Below are 25444 nucleotides of genomic sequence, written 5' to 3' on the forward strand. Positions count from 1 at the left end.
TATAAATCCTCCAAGTGGCCTCAATGACCCTCTAAAAAGGATGCAAATGACCAGCTGTCTGCAAGGAATATAAATCCTCCAAGGGGCCTCAATGACCCTCTCAAAGGATGCAAATGACCAGCTGCCTGCAAGGAGTATAAATCCTTCCATTCCACCACCATTCAGTCAGAGCTGAAGAAGCTTCTTGGGTGAGAATATGAAACGGATTCAAGGAAAAAAACAAGGAAGTCCAGTGGTCAAAGCACCATTGGAGCAACGATGACCTGGATGGCTGAGAATCTCTACAGACTTTTAGCTGTACAATTTGGGATGAAGCCCTTTGGAATGGCAGGAGTGGATTTCCAGAGAAATAAAACTGCCGACTACAGGAACCATTTGCACCACTCAGGTGACCCTGAGGACACGGATAAAAACCTCCAAGTGGTCTCAACGACCTTCTAAAAAAAGGATGCAAATGACCAGCTGTCTGCTAGGAGTATAAATCCTTCCATTCCTCCCCCATCCAGTCGGAGCTGAAGAAGCTTCTTGGATGAGAAGCGAAACGTCTTCGAAAGAAAAGGAAAAAAAAGCAAGAAAGTTCTAGCGGCCTCCTGAAAAAGCACCTTTGGGACTTGAAAAGCGGGTTTTCTGCATCGCTTTTCCCTTTGAGGATGGTCCCAGGCTCCGAAACCCAGTTTTTAAAAATTGGCCTGGGTGGCTTATTTGTAAAAAGAATGGTTTGCTTTATTTTCCCATCTCTGTTTAAAAATGAAGTTTCTGACCTTTTCACTTCTTCAGGTTTGCCAGCCGATACGTTGCAAGGACATCGCGACAGATTCCATGAACAGTTTCGCAGGTAAACGATATTCTTCGCGCCATTTGTAGCTGTGTGTGTGTGTGTGTGTGTGTGTGTGTGAAACCAGACACTTCCGAAATGCTGCGTTAGGTGCTCCCTAGCATGTGATCGAATCGTGCTGTGGCTGTTCTGTTGTTGTTTTTTTTAAAGTAATAGTTCGGCGGTTCGAATCCCTAGCGCCGCCTAACGGAGTGAGTTCCCGTGACTTGTCCCAGAACTTCGGCCAACCTGGCAGTTCGAAAGCACGTAAAACAATGCAAGTAGAAAAATAGGAACCACATTTGGTGGGAAAGGAACGGCGTTCCGTGCGCCTTCGGCGTTGAGTCATGCTGGCCACATGACCACAGAGACATCTTTGGACAGCGCTGGCTCTTCGGCTTTGAAACGGAGATGAGCAGCACCCCCTAGAGTCAGGAATGTGTGTAATAGGCACTTAGTTAGTTAGTTAGTTAGTTAGTTAGTTAGTTAGTTAGTTAGTTAGATAGATAGATATTTAGACAAATAGATGATAGATAGATAGATAGATAGATAGATAGATAGATAGATAGATAGATAGATAGATAGATAGATGATAGATAGATAGATAGATATAGATACAAATATATAGAGATAGATATATAGATATAGATGATATAGATTAGATAGATAGATAGATAGATAGATATAGATAGATAGATAGATAGATAGATAGATAGATAGATAGATAGATAGAGATAGATAGATATAGATGATATAGATTAGATATATAGAGATAGATAGATAGATAGATAGATATAGATGATATAGATTAGATATATATAGATAGATGATAGATAGATAGATATAGATAGATAGATATAGATACAGATAGATAGATAGATAGATAGATAGATAGATAGATAGATAGATAGATACAGATAGATGATATAGATTAGATATATAGAGATAGATAGATAGATAGATAGATAGATAGATAGATAGATAGATAGATAGATAGATAGATATAGATACAAATATATAGATATAGATGATATGGATTAGATATATAGAGATAGATAGATAGATAGATAGATAGATAGATAGATAGATAGATAGATAGATGATAGATAGATAGAGATGATATAGATTAGATATATAGAGATAGATAGATAGATAGATAGATAGATAGATAGATAGATAGATAGATAGATAGATAGATAGATGATAGATAGATAGATTATATACACACACACATACATACATACATTCACACACACACACACATATACACAAACACAAACACACATAGCAACATGAGAATGAATAGCTAGGAACTGCTTACCAGATCAGATTTCTGAGATCATGAGGCCTAGAAACCTGGCTGGTTTTATTCAAAACGCTGCCCTCTGGATTAAATCAGTTTATAGATGGGGTTGGAGGAGCGATGATAAGTTTTGGCTCATTAATCAGGATAGATTTGCGAGTTTGGTTAACCTCTAAAAGAACCGCATCGTACAACAGCAGGATCAACCGTCTAGCTAACTTTGCTATATTCTCGTATTTTTCCGCTCTGCTCCTTTAGGAAGAACAGAGAGTTGTAAATAAAATACTTCACTGCACCACGTAGCAAGTGGGCTTCCTGGGGGGGGCACCTCACTCTCCGTTGACGTTTTCCTGCTGTTTTCCCTTTGCAGCCTGAAGACCTTCTTCAAAAGGGCATCGGAAATGTTGTACTTCAAGCGGCTCATCCAGATTCCACGCCTGCCTGAGGTATCCCCTATTTTCTCTGCTAGAAACAACGTCCTTAATACGAGCGGTATCCCTGCCTGCAGGTGTGAAAGGGAACCTGGGCAAGGGGTTTAGGGAGGAAGGTGGCTGGTTTCCCCCTGCAGAGTTGTCTGAATGAGGAGCCAATCCTGATACGTTGATGGATCAGTTGTGGTTAGTTGCGAAGTCGTGTCCGACCCATCGCGGCCCCATGGACAATGTTCCTCCAGGCCTTCCTGTCCTCTCCCATCCTCTGGAGTCCATTGAAGCTCAGGCCAACTGCTTCAGTGACTCCATCCAGCCACCTCCTTCTTTGCCGTCCCCTTCTTCTTCTTTTGCCCTCCATCGTTCCCAGCATGAGGCTCTTCTCCAGGGAGTCCTTCCTCCTTCTCATCAGGTGGCCAAAGTCTTTGAATTTCCTTTTCAGGATCTGGCCTTCTAAAGAGCAGCCAGGGTGGATCTCCTCTAGGACTGACCGGTTGGATGGCCTTGCAGTCCATCTTTTCTTTCTATATCTATCTATCTGTCTGTCTATCTGTCTGTCTATCTATCTATCTATCTATCATCTCATCTCATCTCATCTCATCTCATCTTTTCTATGTTGTTGTTGTTAGTTGCGAAGTCGTGTCTGACCCATCGTGACCCAATTGACCACATTCCTCCAGGCCTTCCTGTCTTCCACCATCCTCTGGAGTCCATTGAAGCTCATGCCGGCTGCTTCGGTGACTCCATCCAGCCCCCTCCTTCTCTGCCGTCCCCTCCTTCTTCTTTTGCCCTCCATCGTTCCCAGCATGAGGCTCTTCTCCAGGGAGTCCTTCCTCCTTCTCATCAGGTAGCCAAAGTCTTTGAGTTTCCTCTCCAGGATCTGGCCTTCTAAAGAGCAGCCAGGGTGGATCTCCTCTAGGACTGACCGGTTGGATGGCCTTGCAGTCCAAGGGACTCAATGCAGGAGTCTTCTTCTCCAGCACCAGAGCTCAAAGGCCTCCATTCTTTGGCGCTCAGCCTTCCTTATGGTCCAACCTTCACAGTCATCCGTTGCAAGTGGGGAAACCATAGGCTGGATCAGTAGGGAAGGATATTCGGATGGATCTGACCACCTTCCAAATGGAGGCGAATCTACGTGTCTCAGGGTAATGTTGCAGGATCTAATCTGGGTCGGTCACTGGGACTAGAGGTTTTGTCTTCCAAGCTTTCAGTCCCATCTTCAGGGAACTTCTCTCTAGCAGAGTGTGTGTTGTTCTGTGTGAAATATTTAGAATGCCTTTTTATGTGGTTTTACAGATGTTAATTGGGGTGTGTTGATGGCTGACTTTTAGGTCATTGGCTGTCGTTTGCCTGCGCTGCCCAGCCTTTGTCTTCTAAGTACTTGATAGGCTGGTGATATGCTCCCGTTGATTGACGAGGGGCCCATTTCCCAGGCTTCAATCATTTCCCTGGCTGTTTTTGTCCCTGCTCATACAACAATTTTGGTAGCTGGCTCTTTTTGTCCCTGCTCATACAACAATCTTGGTAGCTGGCTGTTTTTGTTCCTGCTCGTCCAACAATTTTGGTAGCTGGCTCTTTTTGTCCCTGCTCATACAACAATCTTGGTAGCTGGCTGTTTTTGTTCCTGCTCGTCCAACAATCTTGGTAGCTGGCTTTTTTTGTTCCTGCTCGTCCAACAATCTTGGTAGCTGGCTGTTTTGTCCCTGCTCATCCAACAATCTTGGTAGCTGGCTGTTTTTGTTCCTGCTCGTCCAACAATCTTGGTAGCTGGCTGTTTTTGTTCCTGCTCGTCCAACAAACTTGGTAGCTGGCTGTTTTTGTCCCTGCTCGTCCAACAAACTTGGTAGCTGCAAAATTGAATGTATGTCCTTGTTCATTGCAGTGTGAGGCTCCCAATGAGTTTGGGTCTTCTTCCTCCCACAGAACCCCCCAAATTTCCTGAGGGCGTCTGCCCTGGCCGAGCACGTCAAGCCAGTGGTGGTCATTCCGGAAGAAGCCCCCGAAGACGAGGAGCCGGAAAACCTGATTGAGATCAGCTCAGCTCCATCTGTAGAGCAGCAGGTGAGAGAGAATAGGAATAGAACAGAACTGGAAGGGAGCTTGGAGGTCTTCTAGTCCAGCCTCCTGCTCAATGCAAGTGCTCGGTCGTACCATTCAGAAGTGGGTGACTGATGCAAACTTTCCCCTTCCAGATGGGGTACAGCCCCATAGCTTTTTTTTCTCCTTTTCCTCAGCTTTGGAAGGCATAAATGTGTTTCTGAACACGTGCAAAAATTTAACTCCCAGAATTTTTCCTTTCTTTTTTTTTGGTAGAATGTGTCGGATATATTTGAGCAGACTTTCGGGCCGCCCAACGGACTAAAAGATGACAGGTATTTTACCAACAAAACCCAGCTCACCTTGTAGTTAACAACAGCAACACTTAAGCTGTTTAGTGCCTGAGATTCCCAAAGAGGGGAAAAATTTTTTTTTTATAAATTGTTGGAGTTTTGGAGGGTTGGTGACAGAAGAAATCCAGGAGGGTGGTAGAATAGGTATGTCTTTAACCCATCTTCTAGGGTGATTGTTAATACGATACATAATAAATTGGCCCGTTTCGTTTCTTTGATAGACAAATGGTAGTTTTTAGAGACAGGAGGGAGCATGGCACCTGTTCTGATCCAGGCTTCCTCAAAAAGTACGAAGCAGATTCCTGGCCCTTTTATGAAACGAATGTGAATTCCTCCCCTTCACATCCATCCAAGGCCTGGCAAACAGTCTTTCAAAGGCGTATTTATGACCACAGACCTTATCTAGCTTGGAAAGCTGCCATGTCAATATTTTCCCAATGAGGTGCTGTGTAAGGAAAGATTTGGCAATCTCTCTGAGATTCACGGACAGATCTTCACACTCCTGAAACGAACAAACTAATTGTTTCCTGCAAAAGCCCCCTCCCCCTTTGCTCCTCTTTTATTCCCTCTGGGAGGGGCCAATCATCTTCTACCTGAGGATTTACGGTCACAGACCTTATCTGGCTGGGAGAGCTGCCAGGCCAAGATCTGCAGAACTTGGCAAGGAGCCTCGGAGAGTCACAAACCAATTAAGCGAACTAATGGTCTCCTGCAAACTCCACTCCCCTGTCGCTCCTCTTGTATTTCCTCTGGGAGGGGCCATTCACCATCCACCTGTGGCCTTACTCCCAAGTCGACCCCTGTTCTTTAGCTGTTCCCTTCGTCTGGGAGCTCTGCGCATGCGCACACTGGGAACAGGCTCCAGCTGTTCTTCTGCCTCACTGATGTCTGACTCTGAAGGCAGCTGATAACTGGCATACGGCCCTGGCCCCCTCTCTGCCTCTGACACAGAGCCCTCCTCAGAGCCTTCCCCAGACTCCAGGACTGGCCCAGGTTCCTCCCCAACCCTCCTCACTGTCTGACTCTGCTGCTAGCTCAGCTGGCCACTGGTGGGCCACAACAGCTTCATGGAATTGCAGGATTTATAAATATACTGAAACAACTTTAGTGAAACACACTAGAGATCTAAGCAGACCAGGTGACTATCCGATGGGGAAGGTGGAGGCCATGAAACCCACTTGAAACTTGGAATTTTTGCGCACCGCTAATACGACGCGTGTTCTTTTTTTACCTTCAGGGATCTGCAAATCGAAAACCTGAAGAAAGAAATCGAACTGCTTCAGACAGAGCTAGAGAAGATTAAGCTGGAGGTAAGGTCCGGTTTTTTTGTGGTCGTAATTCGAGGATTAGAATAGAATAAAATAGCAGAGTTGGAAGGGACCTTGGAGGTCTTCTAGTCCAACCCCCTGCCTAGGCAGGAAACCCTATACCGTTTCAGACAGATGGCTATCCAACATCTTCTTAAAGACTTCCTATGTTTTGAGCATTCACAACTTCTGGAGGCAGGGAGTTCCACTGATTAATTGTTCTAACTGTCAGGAAATTTCTCCCTAGTTCTAAGTTGCTTCTCCCCTTGATTAGTTTCCACCCATTGCTTCTTGTCCTGCCTGAAGGTGGTTTGGAGAATAGAATGAAGAGTAGTGTAGAGTAGAATAGAATAGAATAGAATAGAATAGAATAGAATAAATATAGGAAAGATTATACTTGATGTGTGTTCATATAAAGAAAAAAAAAACAGAACAGAATTGGAAGGGACCTTGGAGGTCTTCTAGTCCAACCCCCTACTTAGGCAGGAAACCCTATACAGTTTCAGACAAATGTCTATCCAAATTCTTCTTAAAGACTTCCAGTGTTGGGGCATTCACAACTTCTGGAGGCAATTTCTGTTCCACTGATTAATTGTTCTCACTATCAGGAAATTTCTCCTTAGTTCTAAGTTGCTTCTCTCCTTGATTAGTTTTCACCCATTGCTTCTTGTTCTGCCCTCAGGTGCTTTGGAGAATAGTTTGACTCCCTCTTCTTTGGGGCAGGCCCTGAGATATTGGAAGGCTGCTATCATGTCTCCCCTGGTCCTTCTTCTGATCTCTAGGCTGGAATACTGCAATGTGCTCTACATGGGGCTGCCCTTGAAGAGCATCCGGCGACTTCAGCTAGTCCAGAACGCGGCCGCGCGAGTGATCATGGGCGCACCACGGTTCGCCCATATAACACCGATCCTCCGTGAGCTGCGCTGGCTACCTGTTGATCGTCGGGTGCACTTCAAGGTCCTACTTACCACCTATAAAGCGCTCCATGGTAGTGGATCTGGCTATCTGAGAGACCGCCTTCTGCCAATTACCTCCCTGCGTCCCATCAGATCGCACAGGGTAGGCCTCCTCCGAATTCCATCCGCCAGTCAGTGCCGACTGGCAACTACGCGGAGGAGAGCCTTCTCAGTTGCAGCTCCGACGCTATGGAGCAATCTCCCCGTGGAGATCCGCACCCTCACCACAGTCCAGGCCTTCCGCACAGCCCTCAAGATCTGGCTATCCCAACAGGCCTGGGGATAGGATTTATTCTCACCCCGCCCGAATGTTGAGTGAATGTTGTATGGTTAATTTTTTTTTCTTACTCACGTTTTTTTTCTTTTTTTTTCTTTTAAGTCTTGTCCTGCACTCCCTTCCCCTATTGTTGTAAGCCGCCCTGAGTCCCCTCAGGGAAAAGGGCGGCATATAAATGTTCAATAAAATCTAAAAAAAAAATAATCTAAAAAATCTTTTCATCAAACTAGATCCAGTTCCTGCAACCGTTCTTCATGTGTTTTAGTCTCCAGTCCCCTAATCCTCTTTGTTGCTCTTCTCTGCACTCTTTCTAGAGTCTCCACATCTTTTTTACATTGTGGCGACCAAAACTGAATGCAAATATTCCAAGTGTGGCTTATAAAGTGGTATTAACCCTTCATGTGATCTTGATTCTATCCCTCAAATACTGGAAGACTGCTATCATGTCTCCCCCAGTCCTTCTTTTCATTAAACTAGACATCCCCAGTTCCTGCAACTGTTCTTCATGTGTTTTAGCCTCCAGCCCCCTAATCCTCTTTGTTGCTCTTCTCTGCACTCTTTCTAGAGTCTCCACATCTTTTTTTACATCATAGCGACCAAAACTGAATTACTTTTACTTCTCAGTCACTAGAAAATAGCCTGATCCGTTGAAATATTTCTTGAAGGGAGAAAGTGTAAATCTTTGGAGCTGGTGACAGACGGACAGGAGGAAGGGAGGAAAGAAGGAGAAAGAGATGGGAAGGAGGGAGGGAGGGAAGGAAGGAGAAATATGGGAGGGGGGAAGGAAGGGGAAGGAAGGAAGGAAGGAAGGAAGGAAGGAAGGAAGGAAGGAGAAATATGGGAGGGAGGGAAGGAAGGAGAAATATTGGAGGAAAGGAGGGAAAGAAGGAGAAATATGGGAGAGAGGGAAGGAAGGAAGGAAGGAAGGAAGGAAGAAAGAATATGGCTTTGGTGTTTCCAGCTACCTGTTTCCTCTCTCCAGGCTCAAAGGTACATCTCCCAGCTGAAGGCTCAGGTGAACAGCTTGGAGGCTGAGGTGGAAGACCAGAGGATGCAGAAGCAGAAGGCCTTGGTGGACAACGAGCAGCTGAGAGATGAGCTGGAGAAGCTTCAGAGAGCCAAATTTGAAGGGGACAAGAACCGCGGACTCTACTTGGAAGCAGAAAGTAAGTCGGTGGGTGGGGTGGGGGTTGATCTATGTTGTGTGTTTTGCTCTCACGTTAAATCTGGTGTCAACTCGCAAAGCATCACTGGCCTGCTCTCTGCCAGGCCGATCTCTGCAGAACTTGGCAAGGAGTCTCGGAGAGTCACGAACCAATGAAGCGAACTAATGGTCTCCTGCAAACTCCACTCCCCTGTCGCTCCTCTTTTATTACCTCTGGGAGGGGCCATTCACCGTCCATCTGTGGCCTCACTCCCAAGTTTATCCTTGTTCTTTAGCTGTTCCCTTTGTCTCGTAACTCTGCGCATTCGCCCACTGGAAACAGGCTCCAGCTGTTCTTCTGCCTCACTGATGTCTGACTCCGAAGGCAGCTGATAACTGGCATACGGCCCTGGCCCCCTCTCTGCCTTCGACACAGAGCCCTCATCCGAGCCTTCCCCAGACTCCAGGACTGGCCCATCTTCCCCCCAACCTCCTCACTGAATCTGCTCTGTGGCTGTTGTTGGCAGGGCGCAACACATCCAATGATCCGCCTGCATCACTGTGAAACCACCCATCTTCTCCTGGGTGTCGTCTTCTTCTCTTTCCTTCCACCTTTCTCAGCCTTGGAGTCTTCTCCAGAATTTTGGGTCTTCATATCACGTGTCCAAACTAGGATAATTTGAGCCTGGTTATAAAACGCCTTGAGTGAGGACCCTGGGTGGCAACGGGCTCCTTCGGAGTAATGATTGAATAGGTGGGGTGAAAGTAATAATGGAGCCATATCCTTCTCTTTGGCAGAAAAAGCCAGCACCACCGAAATCCGGTACGCCAAGCTGAAGGAGAAGCACAACGAATTAATCAACACGCACGCGGAGCTTTTGAGAAAGGTAACGCCCGTTTTCCGCCACGTTGGTTTTTAACGACACCTCCGTGGTCATAGTTAAATTCCTGCCTCACCTTCAGTGACGATCAGGTGAGCTTTCTTCCCATATATTACAAACCCAAGGATAAGAGGAAACCCCCCTGATTAAAGAGCCGAGGTGGCGCAGTGGTTAGGGTGCAGTACTGCAGGCCACTTCAGCTGACTGCTATCTGCAGTTCGGCGGTTCAAATCTCACCAGCTCAAGGTTGACTCAGCCTTCCATCCTTCCGAGGTGGGTGAAATGAGGACTGTGGGGGCGATATGCTGACTCTGTAAACCGCTTAGAGAGGGCTGAAAGCCCTAGGAAGCGGTATATAAGTCTAACTGCTATTGCTATTGTCTCTTGGCTTGGCCAAATCCTTTGTGCTTCTCCATCCTTCCTTCAACTCTGAATCTTTACACCCAGAACGCAGACACCGCCAAGCAGCTGACCGTCACTCAGCAGAGCCAGGAAGAGGTCGCCCGGGTCAAGGAACAGTTGGCTTTCCAGATGGAGCAAGTCAAGCGGGAGTCGGAAATGAAGGTCGGTCCTCTTCTTTGGACAAGGGTGCAGTTCCTTCTCTGGTCATGGAACATATCGTATTTTTCGGAGTATAAGACGCACTTTCTCCCCACACCCCCAAAAAAAGGGTGAAAATTTGGCTGCGTCTTATACACCGAATGTAGCCAAAAACACGAGGCGAGGAGGAGGAGGAAATGGTCTGTGGCAATCCCTGCAGCCCGGAACAGCTGATTGGGGGTATTCCGGCTGATCCACCCGCCAGTCAGCTGTTCATGCTGAATCAGGCTGCAATGGTGTTGAAGCTAACCAGGCAGTTTGCTATTTGCTGCAAGGAAGCGTCAGAGTTTGCAGCAGCAATCCCATCCAGAAAGCACACACACAAGTCACCGATTCAGCAGGATTCAACGACTTCTCTTTATGTACAATATAACAGCTACCAAAAGCAGGTTTTCCAACGTGTTCAGCAGAGAAGTTTCACTTTCAGTTTTAGTTTCAGAGATCAGCACAGCCTGCAGCTTTAGCACAGAACAAGCCACGCCCAGGCTCCTGGCTGTCTCCTTCCTCGTTGCTCACACAGCAAATACCGTTTGTTCCCAAACAGCCCTCAACTCTCTCACACACTGACAGGACGCTATGCCACCAGACAAATACCATGAATGCTGGTAGGCAGAGGCAGAATTTTTTTTTTAATTCTTATTTTCCTCCCCAAAAACTAAGATGTGAGTTTATACTCCGGAGCGTCTTGTATTCTGAAAAATACGGTAGCTTGTTTTTTTTTAAAGTTTTTTAATTTTTCCTTTCAAATTCATTCATATACATACATTCTTATACAACCAATTTTGTTGTATTTAAGTACAGTGATAACAAAGATTATAGTTATACTTACTTATACTTACAATTGCTGTTTGACATTTGTCAATTCATATCATTTTTCCGCCTGTATATTTACATTTTCATACTTTCTTATTTCCTGTCCCCCTGATTTAATAATGTGTCATCTGAGTTATATTTTTGTGTGTTTTGTTCCTTTCTCTTTCTATTTGTATCTTTCTTCAAGCCAATCATAAAATCTCCTCCATATCCTGTAGTGCACCGATTCCTCTCTGTCCTTTATTCTCAATGTCAACCTATTCACTTCTGCACAATCTAATATCTTCTTTATTATCTCTCCTCCTGATGGGATTTTGTCTGCTTTCCAATTTTGTGCAAATACAATTCTAGCCGCTGCTACTATTTTTGCAATCAGATATGAATCTTCCTTGGTATATTTAAAAATACGGTAGCTTTGACCCCCGGGGTGAGGAGGGCTCCCCTGGAAACCCCATCAGAGGTCCTTGTCTCTTGGGTTTCATGCAGTTGGAAGACCAGATGCTCCAGGTGGAAGCGATCAAGAGAGAGATGGACTCCAAAGCAGAAGAACTGAATCAGCTCCAGCAATCGCTCAGCCATTCTAAGCAGGTATTTGGCCTAAGGGGGAGATTTGTACGGATGGTCTCTGGAGGGCCTTCCAGCCCTATCTGAATTTCAAGGTGCCTTTTTAAACATCTTCACTTGTTTATAGTTTTCTAGCTTCGGGGGCTGTCTTCATCATCCTCTTTTAACAACCCCATAATCCCTTGGGGAGGGGGGAGTTTGAGCAACTGAATGGAGCTAGCAGAGTGTTTGAATGGCCGGATGCCGTTCCCTGTCACCAGAACGGAGTTTTGTTCAGCAGTCCAATTCTCATTGTGCCCAGAAATATCTGCCTCTACCCGGGCTCGTACTCACAGCCTCTGGATTTGTAAGGCGAGAGCTATGTGTGGCCTACAATAGCTGGACTAGAAAGGCCTAGAAGTGAGCCGAAAGGCGAGTCTGTTGCGGAGACCAAGGGCCCATGTCCGCGAAAGCTCGTCTTTAATCTGTAATTTATGAGGCCCTATTTAGCTTGCCCCCCCAGGATGAACCAGGCAGGAGGCCTTCTCCACGTAAACAATGTGGAGAGAGGGGGTGAGACGGGGGTGAAATCTCAATTTTTTTTACTACTGGTTCTGTGGGCGGGGCTTGGTGGGTGTGGCTTGGTGGTGGTGGGTCATGTGACTGGGTGGGCGGGGCTATGTAGTCATATAACTGGGGGAATCAAAAGACAGAAACTCACTTTTAACCATGTCCTGCTGGAGCAGGGTTGGACTAGATGACCTCCAGGTCCCTTCCAGGATAATCCCTGGATTATCCTCTGAAGCTGCATCTAGTGCCATGTTTGTAGTCCTTCCTTCCTTCCTTCCTTCCTTCCTTCCTTCCTTCCTTCCTTCCTTCCTGCCATGTTTGTAGTCCCTCCTTCCTTCCTTCCTTCCTTCCTTCCTGCCATGTTTGTAGTCCTTCCTTCCTTCCTTCCTTCCTTCCTTCCTTCCTTCCTTCCATGTTTGTAGTCCTTCCTTCCTTCCTTCCATGTTTGTAGTCCTTCCTTCCTTCCTTCCTTCCTTCCTTCCTTCCTTCCTTCCTTCCTTCCTTCCTTCCTTCCTTCCTTCCTTCCTTCCATGTTTGTAGTCCTTCCTTCCTTCCTCCCTCCCTCCCTCCCTCCCTCCCTCCCTCCCACCCTCCCTGTCTCTCTCTCTCTTTCTTTTCTTTTATTTCTCAGCACTCCAGACCCTCTGTTTTTGGCCTAGAAGGCTTCATGGATCAAAAACGGACCCCCCACCCCACCCCATTCCCTAGTTTCTGGAGAACCAGTATTAAAAAAAATGCTTAAAAAGTTTTTTTTTAAAGTTCAGCTGTACGATGTATAGCAATATAGCAGTTAGCAATAGCAATAGCAGTTAGACTTATATACCGCTTCATAGGGCTTTCAGGCCTCTCTAAGCGGTTTACAGAGTCAGCATATTGCCCCCAACAACAATCCGGGTCCTCATTTTACCCACCTCGGAAGGATGGAAGGCTGAGTCAACCCTGAGCCGGTGAGATTTCAACAGCCGAATTGCAGAACTGCAGTCAGCTGAAGTAGCCTGCAGTGCTGCATTTCACCACTGCGCCACCTCGGCTCTATGACCGTCGGAATATTTTAAAAACTTTTAAAAACTTTTTTTAGTTTTTTTTTTTTTTTTACACCACCGGTTTGGGCCCGAACCGGCAGCCTTTCACCCCTGGGGTTGCGAGAACTCTTCCAAGCAAGGAAATTAGCGTGTGGAACTTTCTCCCACATGATCTACAGGTTGGTTCGGAGCTCAACAGCCAACTGGACGCCCTTCAAGCCGAAAAGGAGACCCTGAGGAAATCGGTCAACGAGAAGGAATGCGAGCTCATCTCAACCAAGGGCCTGCTTGAAGAGAAGGAACTGCTGTTGAGCCAGGAAGCCGAGAAGAGGGCCAGGGAAGTGGAGGAACTCCAGGAAAAGTTGGTGGAGAAAGTACGGAGGAGAAACTTTGAAACTTTGGGGGAGGCTCCCCTTTCCCACACCACTAGGGAAGGCTGTTGTGGCCCACCAGTGGAGCTGGCAGCAGAGTCGGACAGTGAGGAGGTTGGGAAGGGCCAATCCTGGAGTCTGGGGAAGGTTCTGATGAGGGCTCTGTGTCGGAGGCAGAGAGGGGGACAGGGCCGTCTGACAGTTATCAGCTGCCTTCGGAGTCAGACATCAGTGAGGCAGAAGAACAGCTGGAGCCTGTTCCCAGTGTGCGCATGCGCAGAGCTGCCAGACGAAGGGAACAGCTAAAGAACGGGGGTCGACTAGGGAGTAAGGCCACAGGGGGACGGTGAATGGCCCCTCCCAGAGGGAATAAAAGAGGAGCGAAAGGGGAGTGGAGTTTGCAGGAGACCGTTAGTTCGCTTCATTGGTTCGTGACTCTCCGAGACTCCTTGCCAAGTCCTGCAGATATCGGCCTGGCAGATCTCCAAGCCAGATAAGGTCTGTGACCGTAAATCCTCCCTTGAAAGACTCTGCTGGATGTGAATGAGCAGAATCCACAGTCAATTAATAAAAGGGGTTTTTGTGGGGACCAGGAGTTGGCTTCATGCTCTCGGGAAGCCTCGGTCATAACAAAGTGGAGAGAGAGATGGCGCCAGCCCAGGCTTAGGATAGAAGGAGGAGGCCAGCTCGTCTTCCTGGTTTTCCTTGGACTCATAGCCAAGGAACGTGGTCTTGTAATGTGTAAACCCGCTTGCTGACCTACCTTTTGCGTCCATCCCGCAGAAAACCCACGAACACAACTTGCAACAGAAGCTCCTGGATGACCAGTTCCGAATCTTACAAGGGACAATCAGGGAGGCCGAGAACATCATCCAAGATGCCGTGAGCAAGTTGGACGACCCCCTGCACATCCGCTGCACCAGTTCTCCAGGTGAGTCCTGAATCCTTGCTTGCTTTTTTTCTTTTTTTAGTTATTCTTTTATTTTAGTTTTGTTATTTGGGTATTTTTTAAAAAAAAATTAAAAATTTATTTTCTATTTTCATAACATATAATCACATGTATACTATGACATAGCCAGTATCCTATTGTATTAAGTAGTAATTACATCAGTTCCTCTTGTCATCAACGCCCAGAAAGATAAAAACCCATTATTGGCTCTTCTGCTCTCCATACACCTCTTTCTTCTGCCTCTCTCCTAGCTCCTTCCTTCCCTCCATCCTCCTTTTCTACTCTACTTCCCCTTCCTTTCTCCTTCTCCTCTCTCTTCATTCCACTCCTCCTTATCCTCCTCATCTTCCCCCCTTACCCTCTCTCCTATCCCTCTCTTCCTATCTTTCTTCTCTCCTCTGTTTCCCACTCTTCCTCTCATTGGTGTATTTCAGCTTCTGAGCAAACTCCATTCTATGTTGATGGTATTTATGCTCCCATATCAATATACTTAACATATCCTAGTTTTAAAGAAAAAATAAGAGAAAACAGTATACATGTGCAATCATATTACATTAAAATCTAACACCCCTCGTCATATCTCTCCCTCCCATCCTCCCCCCAACCCTCCCCCAGCCTTCCCTCCCCCGACTTCCCAGAACCCATACACAGTTTAAATCTTTTAACAAAAAGACGAGACTGGAAAAAATGGATTGATTATATACAAAATAAATACGGGACTAAGAAATTCCAGTTAGCTTATGATTAAGATCAAGAATGATATAAATTGCTTAAAGTTAGCTTAGCAAGGAACAGCTAAGCTCAATGTAAAGATGTTATCCATTTTTTATTCTTTTTTCCCCCAATATATTTTTGACTGTTTCTGTTAAAGAATCCTTGCTTGCTTTTCACGCCCTTAAAAAAAAACAAACGGAAATGCAGAGATTAAGATGACTCCCCTTTCCTTCCAAACCTTTCCCCGAGGCGGCCTTTGAGTCAGAGATCTCCAGAGTCACGCAGGTTTTCTCCCAAACCACATTCTTTCTCCTCAATTTTCTTCCTCTTTCGCAGATTATCTTGTCAGCCGCGCCCAGGCAGCTCTGGAATCGGTGAATGCCCTGGAGACGGGGCATAAGCATTATCTAACCAACATGGCAGGTGAGACGTGTTGCGTTTTCCGTGTCCCTTACCACGGAGTGTTGGGAATGGAAGCATTGCAGATTTCGCACGCAAAGCAGAAAGAGGATTGCTGGCTCCCAAATGTGTGTTTTGTTGTGGGGTTGTTCTTCTTAATTCCTCAAAACGATGGAGCCAGTGATGTTGTGTCGCTAAAGTTCCAGAGCTGGTCAAAACTTGAGGGCCATCAGCCATGAGGTCTCATGCACAGGGAAACCCCAGGCAATTCAGGAACCAAGAACTTAAAGTTAAGATGGGTTTAGGTCACCTGAGGAAGCCCTACAGTATGAAGTCACCAGGAGGTCCACTCATAGGGGGTGGGGTGGGGGGGACACACAAAGCTGGGATTCTTGGTGACCTCAAGCCTTACAAAATCCTCTCTCCAAATGGATTTTCATTCTGTCTTCGTTCCAAAAACAGTTTGGTTGTGTGGCTCTTTGTGCAACAGCATACACTCTAAAACAAGCATTTTTTAAACAAGGCCAATGATGTATTATGTCCCTTTTTCTGCTCAGCTTTTATTTGCACACTTTTCAGTTTAAGCTTGGTTGGTTGCTTGGGTTGGGTTGGGTTAAGTTGGTTGGGTTGAGTTAGTTGGGTTCGGTTGAGTTAGTTGGGTTGGGTTGAGTGGGTTGAGTTGAGTTGGTTGGGTTAGGTTGAGTTGGGTTGGGTTGAGTGGGTTGGGTTGGGTTAGTTGGGTTGGGTTGAGTTGGTTGGGTTCGGTTGAGTTGGTTGGGTTGGGTTGGGTTGGGTTAGTTGGGTTGGGTTGAGTGGGTTGGGTTGAGTTGGTTGGGTTGGGTTGAGTTAGTTGGGTTGGGTTGGGTTGGGTTAGTTGGGTTGGGTTGAGTGGGCTGGGTTGGGTTGAGGTGGTTGGGTTGGGTTGAGGTGGTTGGGTTGGGTTGAGTTGGGTTGAGTTAGTTGGGTTGGGTTGAGTTGGTTGGGTTGGGTTGAGTGGGTTGGGTTGGGTTGAGTTGGTTGGGTTCGGTTGAGTTGGTTGGGTAGGGTTGGATTGAGTTGGTTGGGTTGAATTGGGTTCAAGGTGGCGCAGTGGTTAGAGTGCAATACTGCAGGCCACTTCAGCTGACTGTTAGCTGCAGTTCGGCAGTTCAAATCTCACCGGCTCAAGGTTGACTCAGCCTTCCATCCTTCCGAGGTGGGTGAAATGAGGACCCAGACTGTGGGGGCAATATGCTGACTCTGTAAACCGCTTAGAGATGGCTGAAAGCCCTATGAAGCGGGATATAAGTCTAACTGCTATTGCTAAAGCAGCGTTTTCTCAACCTCAGCTCCTTTAAGATGGGTGGACTATGCTGGCTGGGAATTCTGGGAGTTGAAGTCCACCCCGTCTTAAAGTGGCTACGGATGCCAAACACTGCCATAAAAGGAAGGACCAACTCTAGAGAAGGTTGGCCTCCGTCTGCCTTGAATGCCACACGTTTTTCGGGTTGCTCTGCCTTCTCACCATTCCCTTCCTTCTCACTCTTTGTCTCAGATGCCTCTGGACTGGTTGCCGCATTGGCTCAGTTTGCCCACCTCACGGCAGATGCCATCGTGAACGGCAGCGCCACCTCCCATCTTGCCCCGACGGATCACGCTGACAGTGAGTAAGGCGTGGAAAAGGCTCCCCATCTTGATAAGATAGGAAGACTGAAAATGTCAACCTTCTTGGTGCTTGAAACGATCCAATCGGCAAGAGGTCTTTGGCTGTGCTCCTCAGATCTTTGATCTGATGTGATCTTTGATCCTTGCAACGAGGGCCAAGCTCTCTTAGGGTCTTCCAAAGATGGTTCAGGCCATTATAAGCCCCTCTTGATATCATGGTATTGCTCCATAAAATAACATCTGTTGTGGTCCGCCATCGAAGCTGGCAGCAGAGTCGGACAATGAGGAGGTTGGAGAGGGAACATGGGCCAGTCTTGGGGGGCTGGGGAAAGCTCAGACGAGGGCTCTGCGTCGGAGTCAGAGAGGGACAACGGTGAGGCAGAAGAACAGGTGGAGCCTGTTCCCAGTGTGCGCATGCGCAGAGCTGCCAGAAGACGAGAACAACTAAGAAAGCAGAGTTGACTTGGGAGTAAAGCCACACCTTGGAGGTGATTGGCCCCTCCCCTAGGAAACAACAGAGGAGCAAATGGGGAGGGGGCTTTTGCAGGAAACAATTCGTTCCTTCGGTCGTGTCAAGAGTGGAAAGTTCTGTTTGGGACTATAAGAGACTGTGCCAAGTTTTCCCTTGGAAACTAGTTATCTGGCAGCTCTCCAAGCGAGATAAGGTGCGTGTTGATAAATATTTCTCTGAAAGACTTGTTTTGCAAGCCTTGCTGACTGTGAATGAAAGGAATTCATAGTCGTGTAAATAAAAGGGGTTTTGCCAGGTCCAGGATTCTGCTGCTTGCTTTTGAAGGGAGAACAACATCCTTCTAAAAGGATGACTAGGGAAACCATCCCAAGTTTTGAAAACTTCCTGAAATGGCCTCAGGATCAGAACCAACTGAATCTCGTTTTTTTTTTCCCCTCTGGTCCAGAACTGACCGAATCTTGCAGGGACTGTGGGCAACACAGCCTGGATTACTTGAAGAAGCTCAAAGACAAACAGTCTCTCCGAGAAGCAGATCCAGCAGAGCTGAGGACAACTCTGCAGAGGCTATTCCAGCTAGGACAGGTGAGGAGAGAACGGAGGCCCACCATGAGAAGTTCTCCACAAGGAACGTCGGGCTCAGGCGGCTTCGTTGCTTGCTCTCCACCGTTGACTAAACTCTTGAAGCTTTCTTCAAGGCCAAAGTTCTCCTCAGAATTCTCGGTCAACTTTTCTTTCCTTCCTTGGGGGGTGGTTAGGAACTGAGGCCCAAAAGTTTGGACATCCGGGAAGAAGAACTGGGCGACTTGGTTGACAAAGAGATGGCCACCACTTCTGCGGCAGTGGAGGATGCCGTGAGAAGAATAGAGGTGGGTTTAACTTGTGACCGGTCTACTGTTTTGTTTTTTTTAACGTATGAGTCCTTGACATAAAGAGTTTAAAAGTGGGTTGGACATGTTGGCTTGTCCAAGCTAAGTTCTAACATGGTTTAACGTTGGTGTTTGTTGGGGGAAGGCAATCATTTGCAGATTCTGACCCTGGGCAGCGATAAATAGATGAGACAGAGGGACAAGATAGATATAGAACAGGGGCCGGCAACCTTAAACACTCAAAAGAGCCACAAAGGTCCTAACTGGAAGCCCCCCGTTCAATTCTGGGGCTGGCCGGAAGTCCGGTTCCCCTACCATAGAGTCTCCTCCTAGCATGACATCCTTTTTCCTCTGCCAACCGGAAGTCCAGTTCCCTTATCATAGAGTCTCCTCCTAGCATGGCATCCTTTTTCCTCTGCCAACCGGAAGTCCGGTTCCCCTACCATAGAGTCTCCTCCTAGCATGACATCCTTTTTCCTCTGCCAACCGGAAGTCCAGTTCCCTTATCATAGAGTCTCCTCCTAGCACAGCATCCTTTTTCTTCTGCCAACCGGAAGTCCAGTTCCCCTATCATAGAGTCTCCTCCTAGCACGGCATCCTTTTTCCTCTGCCAACCGGAAGTCTGGTTCCTCTATCATAGAGTCTCCTCCTAGCACGGCATCCTTTTTCCTCTGCCAACCGGAAGTCCGGTTCCTCTATCATAGAGTCTCCTCCTAGAATGACGTCCTTTTTCCTCTACCTGTCCTAACCGAAAGCCCTATCAATTGTGCAGCTGACCAGCGACAGGGAGCCGCAGCAGAGTGAGGAAAGAGCCACATGCGGCTCCAGAGATAGTGACATCCTTACGGTCTGACCTGTTCCGGAGGTGGGGAACAATAGGAAGCATCCACCCCTAATTATGTGGCGCCAAGAAGCATCCCGGGCCTCACAGTGATCCAGCTTGGTCCCCCTTTGCTGGAGATGATCCACTTTGGATCTATTGGCTGGCAATAAAAACGTCGTCTTTCTTCTGTCTCTCTACAGGAAATGATGAATCAAGCCAGAGTAGAAAGTTCTGGGGTGAAACTAGAAGTTAACGAAAGGTAAGCTGGGGGGCAGGGATGAATTTACACAACTAAAAATCCGTAGTGTGGTTTCCCCAGGAGGTTGCACGCCGAATCGGAAGCCACCAGATTCTGTCTTTAACGTCTCGGATTAAGACAGATTTGGAGTCAATGGAGGCAGGACAGTTCTTGATGAATCTTCTGGAGAAGAATGGCTCAAAGCTGCTTCTTGCTAAAGGAGAAGCACCCTAGTTTCTATACTTAATATTGTTGTTGGTTGTAAAGTTATGTCCGACCCATCGCAACCCCATGGACAACGTTCCTCCAGGCCTTCCTGCCCTCTCCCATCCTCTGAAGTCCATTGAAGCTCAGGCCGGCTGCTTCAGTGACTCCATCCAGCCACCTCCTTCTCTGCCGTCCCCTTCTTCTTCTTTTGCCCTCCATCCTTCCCAGCACGAGGCTCTTCTCCAGGGAGTCCTTCCTCCTTCTCATCAGGTGGAACAAAGTCTTTGAGTTTCCTCTTCAGGATCTGACCTTCTAAAGAGCAGACTTGTATTGTCATCACTTTGTTTCCAAATGTGTAGGCCTCATTGTTCTAACATGATCTTTTTTTCTTTCTTTTTTTCTTTCCTCCCTTCCCTTCCTTCCTCTCTTTCCTTCCTTCCCTCCTCCTTCCTTCTTTCCTCCTTCTTTCCTCCTTTCCTTCCCTCCTCCTTCCTTCCTTTTCTTCCCTCCTCCTTCCTTCCTTCCTTTTCTTCCTTCCCTTCCTTCTCTTTTTCTTTCTTCCCTCCCTCCTGCTCTTTCTTTCTTTCTTTCTTTTTCTTTCTTTTTCTTTCTTTCTTTCTTCCTTCTTTCTTCCTTCTTCCTTCCTTTCTTCTTTCTTCCTTCTTCCTTCTTACCTCTTCCTTCTTCCTTCCCCCTTCCCTCTTCTTTCTTTCTTTCTTTCTTCCTTCCTTCTTCCTTCCTTCTTCCTTCCTTCTTCCTTTCTTTCTTCTTCCTTCTTACCTATTCCTTCTTCCTTCCCCCTTCCCTCTTCTTTCTTTCTTTCTTTCTTTCTTTCTTTCTTTCTTCCTTCTTTCTCTTTCTTTCTTTCTTTCTTTCTTTCTTTCTTTCCTCCCTAGAATCCTGAATTCCTGCACTGATTTAATGAAGGTGAGTTGATCGTTCATTAAAAATAATCCCATTTGGGATACATGGCAACAGAATTTCCTTGTTGCCAGATAATAAAACCCTTTTTATTGAAGGCTGATGGATTCAGGAATAGAAATTGCTCAGAATTCAACCAAGTTCTCCTGCTTTTTCCGCTCCTTCCAGGCTATCCGGCAACTTGTTCTGGCCTCCACACACCTGCAGAAGGAGATCGTGGAAGGCGGAAGGGTGAGTCTGTTTGGGATGTGTTGCTGTTACTTTAAAAAAAGAAGAAAGAAAGAAAGAAAGAAAAGGAAAGAAAGAAAAGGAAAGAAAGAAAAGGAAAGAAAGAAAAGAAAGAAAGGAGAAAATTAAATATTTGGGGAAAGACTCTTATCAGCCGCTGGAGAGCTAACTCTTCTCTCTCCCATTTTTTTATTACATTCCATTTGTTTAATTGTGGCCTTTCAAGCAGGGTGCTTTCCCTCCTTCTTAGGATCCCAGAAAATCTCTTCTTGTAGCTGTTGTAAATTCAAGATAGAGATGGTTGTCTTTTAAATTCCCACTGCAGATACTTTTCTCCAATTTGCCCCCCTCTCTCATCAGTCCGTATGTTGTGAGGAGGTTGGGGAGGGACCTGAGCCAGTCCTGGAGTCTGGGGAAGGCTCTGAGGAGGGCTCTGTGTCGGAGGCAGAGAGGGGGCCAGGGCCGTCTGACAGTTATCAGCTGCCTTCAGAGTCAGACATCAGTGAGGCAGAAGAACAGCTGGAGCCTGTTCCCAGTGGGCGCGTGCACAGAGTTGCCAGAGGAAGGGAACAGCTAAAGAACAGGGGTCGACTTGGGAGTAAGGCCACAAGTGGATGGTGAATGGCCCCTCCCAGAGGGAATAAAAGAGGAGCAAAAGGGGAGTGGTGTTTGCAGGAGACAATCAGTTCGCTTCATTGGTTCGTGACTCTCCGAGGCCCCTTGCCAAGTTCTGCAGATATCGGCCTGGCAGCTCTCCAAGCCAGATAAGGTCTGTGACTGTAAATCCTCCCTCGAAAGACTTTGCTGGAGGTGAATGAGCAGAATTCACAGTCAATTAATAAAAAGGGGTTTTTTTTGTTGGGAAAAGGAGTTTGCAACACTGTACGGTGCAAGGATAAAATACATTCCTTCTTTTGAACGCTAGGGGGCAGCAACACCCCAGGAATTTTACGCCAAGAACTCCTGTTGGACGGAAGGGCTGATCTCAGCATCCAAAGCTGTCGGATGGGGAGCAACGCAGCTGGTGTAGGTATCCGGATCGCCTCTCTAGCTTTCTTCCCCCTCCCCGTCTCGTTTTTCTCCCATGCAGCTTACCTGCTGGGGGGAGTAAAATCCTGCATTTTTTTCTTTCTTTTTTGCATTAGGGAATCCGCCGATAAAGTCGTGCTGCACACCGGCAAATACGAGGAGCTGATCGTCTGTTCGCACGAAATCGCGGCGAGCACAGCCCAGCTCGTAGCCGCCTCCAAGGTAGACGGTCCTCAAAGGGGAACAGCCGTAACCCCTGGATTTTGTTTTGATTGTTTCTATTTTTGGAAGGGCTCCAAAAAGAAAGATGATTCTCCCAAAGCATTTAAAGAGAGGGATTTATTGGAGAAAGTATACGTACGGCTGTCCAGTTCCTTTTCAGTGACTCCGAGGGGCTTGCAAAGATAAAACAATTACCGTATTTTTCGGAGTATAAGACGCTCTGAAGTATAAGACGCACCTAGTTTTTGGGGAGGAAAACAAGGGGGAAAAATCTGCCTCTGCCTCTCAGCAATTTGCCTCCTTGCCACAAACAGCAAACAGCCCCTTTCGGTTTCAGCTTCAGCACAGCCCGATTAACACAAGCAGCTGATTGTCCTGCCTCCCTACGATCAGCTGTTTCAGGCTGCAGGGATTGCCATCGCCTATTTGTGGCCTCCGCACACCCCATTTTCAGCCTCCGCATCCCTTTTTCAGCCTCCACATGCCCCGTTTCCAGCCTCTGCGCACCCCATTTTCCACCCGTTCCAGGCGGCAGGGATCAGAATGGGCGGAAAATGGGCGTGCGGAGGCCTAAAACAGGCACGCAGAACGCGCAGATCGAAAATGGGGCACGCGGAGGCCACAGTAGGCGATAGTGAACCCTGTAGCCTGAAACAGCTGGTGGTCGGGAGGCCGAGCCAACTGACAATCAGCTGCTTGTGCTAATCAGGCTGTGCTGAAGCTGAAAGAGACTGTTCTCTGTTTGCTGCAAGGAGGCAAATTGCTGGGAGGCAGAGGCCAAAGGGTGGGGGGGGGGGGCTACATTCGGTGTATAAGACGCACCCAAATTTTCACTCTCTTTTGGGAGGGGGGAAGTGCGTCTTATACTCTGAAAAATACGATAATATGAAAGAATTAAAAAAGCGATAACTCCCCCTTGTGACAACTACAAATCAAATAAGCTATTTGATGAGCTCTAGCCCACTCTGGGGTCTCCAGGCCCGTTGGCGAAAGCAGTTTTGTGGCTGCTCAGGAAATAGTCGGGCCCGGGAAAGGTTTTGCGGCTCCCGATGTTTTCTGTGGGAAACGGGTCCAAATGACTCTTTGAGTGCTTAAGATTGCCGAGTGCTGCAATCTTAGGAGAGACGTCCCCACAGCATTCCTTGCCTCCTTGTTCTGGATCAGGTAGATGTAACCAGGAGAAGACAGTCTTTCAAATAATTTATTTGGGTGTATTTTGTTTGTGTCAGGCCTGCATTTATATTCCTTTTAGAATTTTGGCCTGCCACACTTTCTCTTATTTCATTACGCTGTTTCTTTAAGTATAGTTAATGGGAGGGGGAATAGAAGGAGTAGGATTTTGGAATGTATTGTTTTTCATTCTTTGCTAGAAGCCAAAGTCATCTTTTGTCTCCACACTTTCATACCTGACCGGAAGAAGCTGGGCATGGATGCCAGCGTGGAAGGAGATTCGACCATGTGATGGACTGTGGGTGTGGGGACAAGATCATGAACTTCTAACTGGGTGGGATTCTGATGTAACTTCCAGAGTCGGAATCGCATAGCTCTATGCCAACATGCCTGCTTTATTAAATTGGAACTTTAAGCATAGTTTTGCCTTCGATTCTGATTTAATTCTACATGGTATTTGGAACGCTGACGTCATTCCAATTGTGGATGAGCCAATGTGTTTGTGTTCCTGTGTGTTTGTTTGTTTCGGATGCCAGGTGAAAGCAGAGAAAAACAGCAAAAACCTCAGCAAGCTCCAGGAATGCTCGCGTACGGTCAACGAGATGGCGGCTAACGTCATGGCCTCCACCAAGTCTGGTCAAGAGCAGGTAGAAGAGAAAGGTGAGACTTGCCGAGCAAGAAACAGGGAAGTAGTTCCCACCTTTAATAGAATTTGGCTCATTGGTAATGTCTCCAGTTTGGGCAACCTCATTGGCCGTAGCAGAAAATACTGGTCTCTATCGTGGTTAAGTGAAAGGATGACTTCTGATTTAAGCTGTGCTGTTATTTGAAGTGAATTACACAGGTTCACCAACAAATGCACGCTCGACAAAAGCGTGCAGACGAAACTGCGGGGAGAAAACCGCGAGTTTGATATCACGTCAACGAATCAGCGCAGAAGCGCGCCGACAACAGCGCGCCGACAGAAGCGCTCTCTAAACCTAACCCTGAATCTGAACCTAACCCTAACCCTTACCTTAACCCTAATCATGCTTCTGTTGGTGCTATTTTATCAGTGCGCCTTTGTGGGCGCGCTGTCGATGTTGCGGTTTTATCGGCGCGGTTTTGTCAGCGCGCTGTTGTCGGGTCACGAGTTAGAAATACTTTCTGTAGGGATGGGCTACAGAAATCTCCGCTTTCCTTTTAAGAAGAGAACAGAAGAGAAGTGGAGTTCCTGGGAGACTAAGAGATAATGGTTGAAAGGAAGAAAGAAGGAAAAGGATTTACTAGTAGGATAGAATGAAACACGGTAATATTGCCAATGGCATATAGCTAATAGGATGTGAGGGAAACAGATGAATACTATTAATTGTGGATAATTAACTAAGTGAAATGTTTACTATACAAAATTAAATTTGAGGACATGTGTTATCGATAGGAAAACAGAAAACTGTACCTTATAATCTTTTAAATGGAATAACAATAGTATAAGAATGGCAAAGAAAAAGAATAACCATGTGAATTTACACCTATAATTCTATGTAAGAGAATAAATGATAGTAAGAAAATAAAGCACAATACAGGTAAACAATATTTGGTTATAAATAGCTAAGTATAAATAAATATAGAATTGTACATAAAAATGGATAACGAATAAGGAGACCATGAATGCAAGATAGAAATCTCGGAGTCCTTCGGGATTGGGCGCCATATAAATTTTAATAAATAAATAAATAAAATAAATAAAATGTATAGTAGGGAAAACACTAACTGCAAAGAAACCGATTCGGAACTGCTGTATGATATATGATGGAACTTCTTGTTCCTATGTTGTTTTTAAAGTCATGTGTTTGTTTTTGTTTTTTTTTTTTTTTTTTTTTTTTTTTTTAACATAAAACATATTTTTATTTCATTTTCATTTTCATTTTATACAATCACTTATATACTGTGCATAAAAAAAAGAAAAAAGGAAGAAAAAAAACCCAACATAACACTTCATTCCCCCATACACCCTCTCTTCTCCCCCTCCAACTTTCCTTTCACCCCTCCAGCATTCCCCTCTTCTACTTCCCTACCCCCTCAGACGTCTCCCCCTCCCTCCATTTCACCCTCCTTACATTCCCTCTCACTCCCTCTTTACTTCTCCCTTCTCTTTCCCTCTTCT

At 46.4% G+C, this 25444-nt stretch overlaps 1 protein-coding gene across 1 annotated transcript in view; it reads left to right on the forward strand.

Annotated features, from left to right (window-relative positions):
* The window catches only part of HIP1R (huntingtin interacting protein 1 related), a 66914-nt gene that overhangs the window by 33824 nt on the left and 7646 nt on the right, over positions 1-25444 (forward strand). Inside the window, exons 9-29 of the mRNA XM_032229112.1 lie at positions 778-835; positions 2488-2563; positions 4469-4606; positions 4859-4917; positions 6173-6245; positions 8458-8641; positions 9418-9506; positions 9948-10064; positions 11400-11501; positions 13228-13422; positions 14203-14350; positions 15419-15505; positions 17016-17123; positions 18043-18179; positions 18353-18463; positions 19487-19545; positions 20628-20658; positions 20821-20883; positions 21806-21906; positions 22026-22131; positions 23838-23961. Coding sequence (XP_032085003.1) covers positions 778-835; positions 2488-2563; positions 4469-4606; positions 4859-4917; positions 6173-6245; positions 8458-8641; positions 9418-9506; positions 9948-10064; positions 11400-11501; positions 13228-13422; positions 14203-14350; positions 15419-15505; positions 17016-17123; positions 18043-18179; positions 18353-18463; positions 19487-19545; positions 20628-20658; positions 20821-20883; positions 21806-21906; positions 22026-22131; positions 23838-23961 — 2166 coding nt within the window. The remainder of the gene's footprint in view (positions 1-777; positions 836-2487; positions 2564-4468; positions 4607-4858; positions 4918-6172; positions 6246-8457; positions 8642-9417; positions 9507-9947; positions 10065-11399; positions 11502-13227; positions 13423-14202; positions 14351-15418; positions 15506-17015; positions 17124-18042; positions 18180-18352; positions 18464-19486; positions 19546-20627; positions 20659-20820; positions 20884-21805; positions 21907-22025; positions 22132-23837; positions 23962-25444) is intronic.

This window comes from Thamnophis elegans, chromosome 13 (genome assembly GCF_009769535.1).
Source record: "Thamnophis elegans isolate rThaEle1 chromosome 13, rThaEle1.pri, whole genome shotgun sequence".
NCBI classification, from domain to species: domain Eukaryota; kingdom Metazoa; phylum Chordata; class Lepidosauria; order Squamata; family Colubridae; genus Thamnophis; species Thamnophis elegans.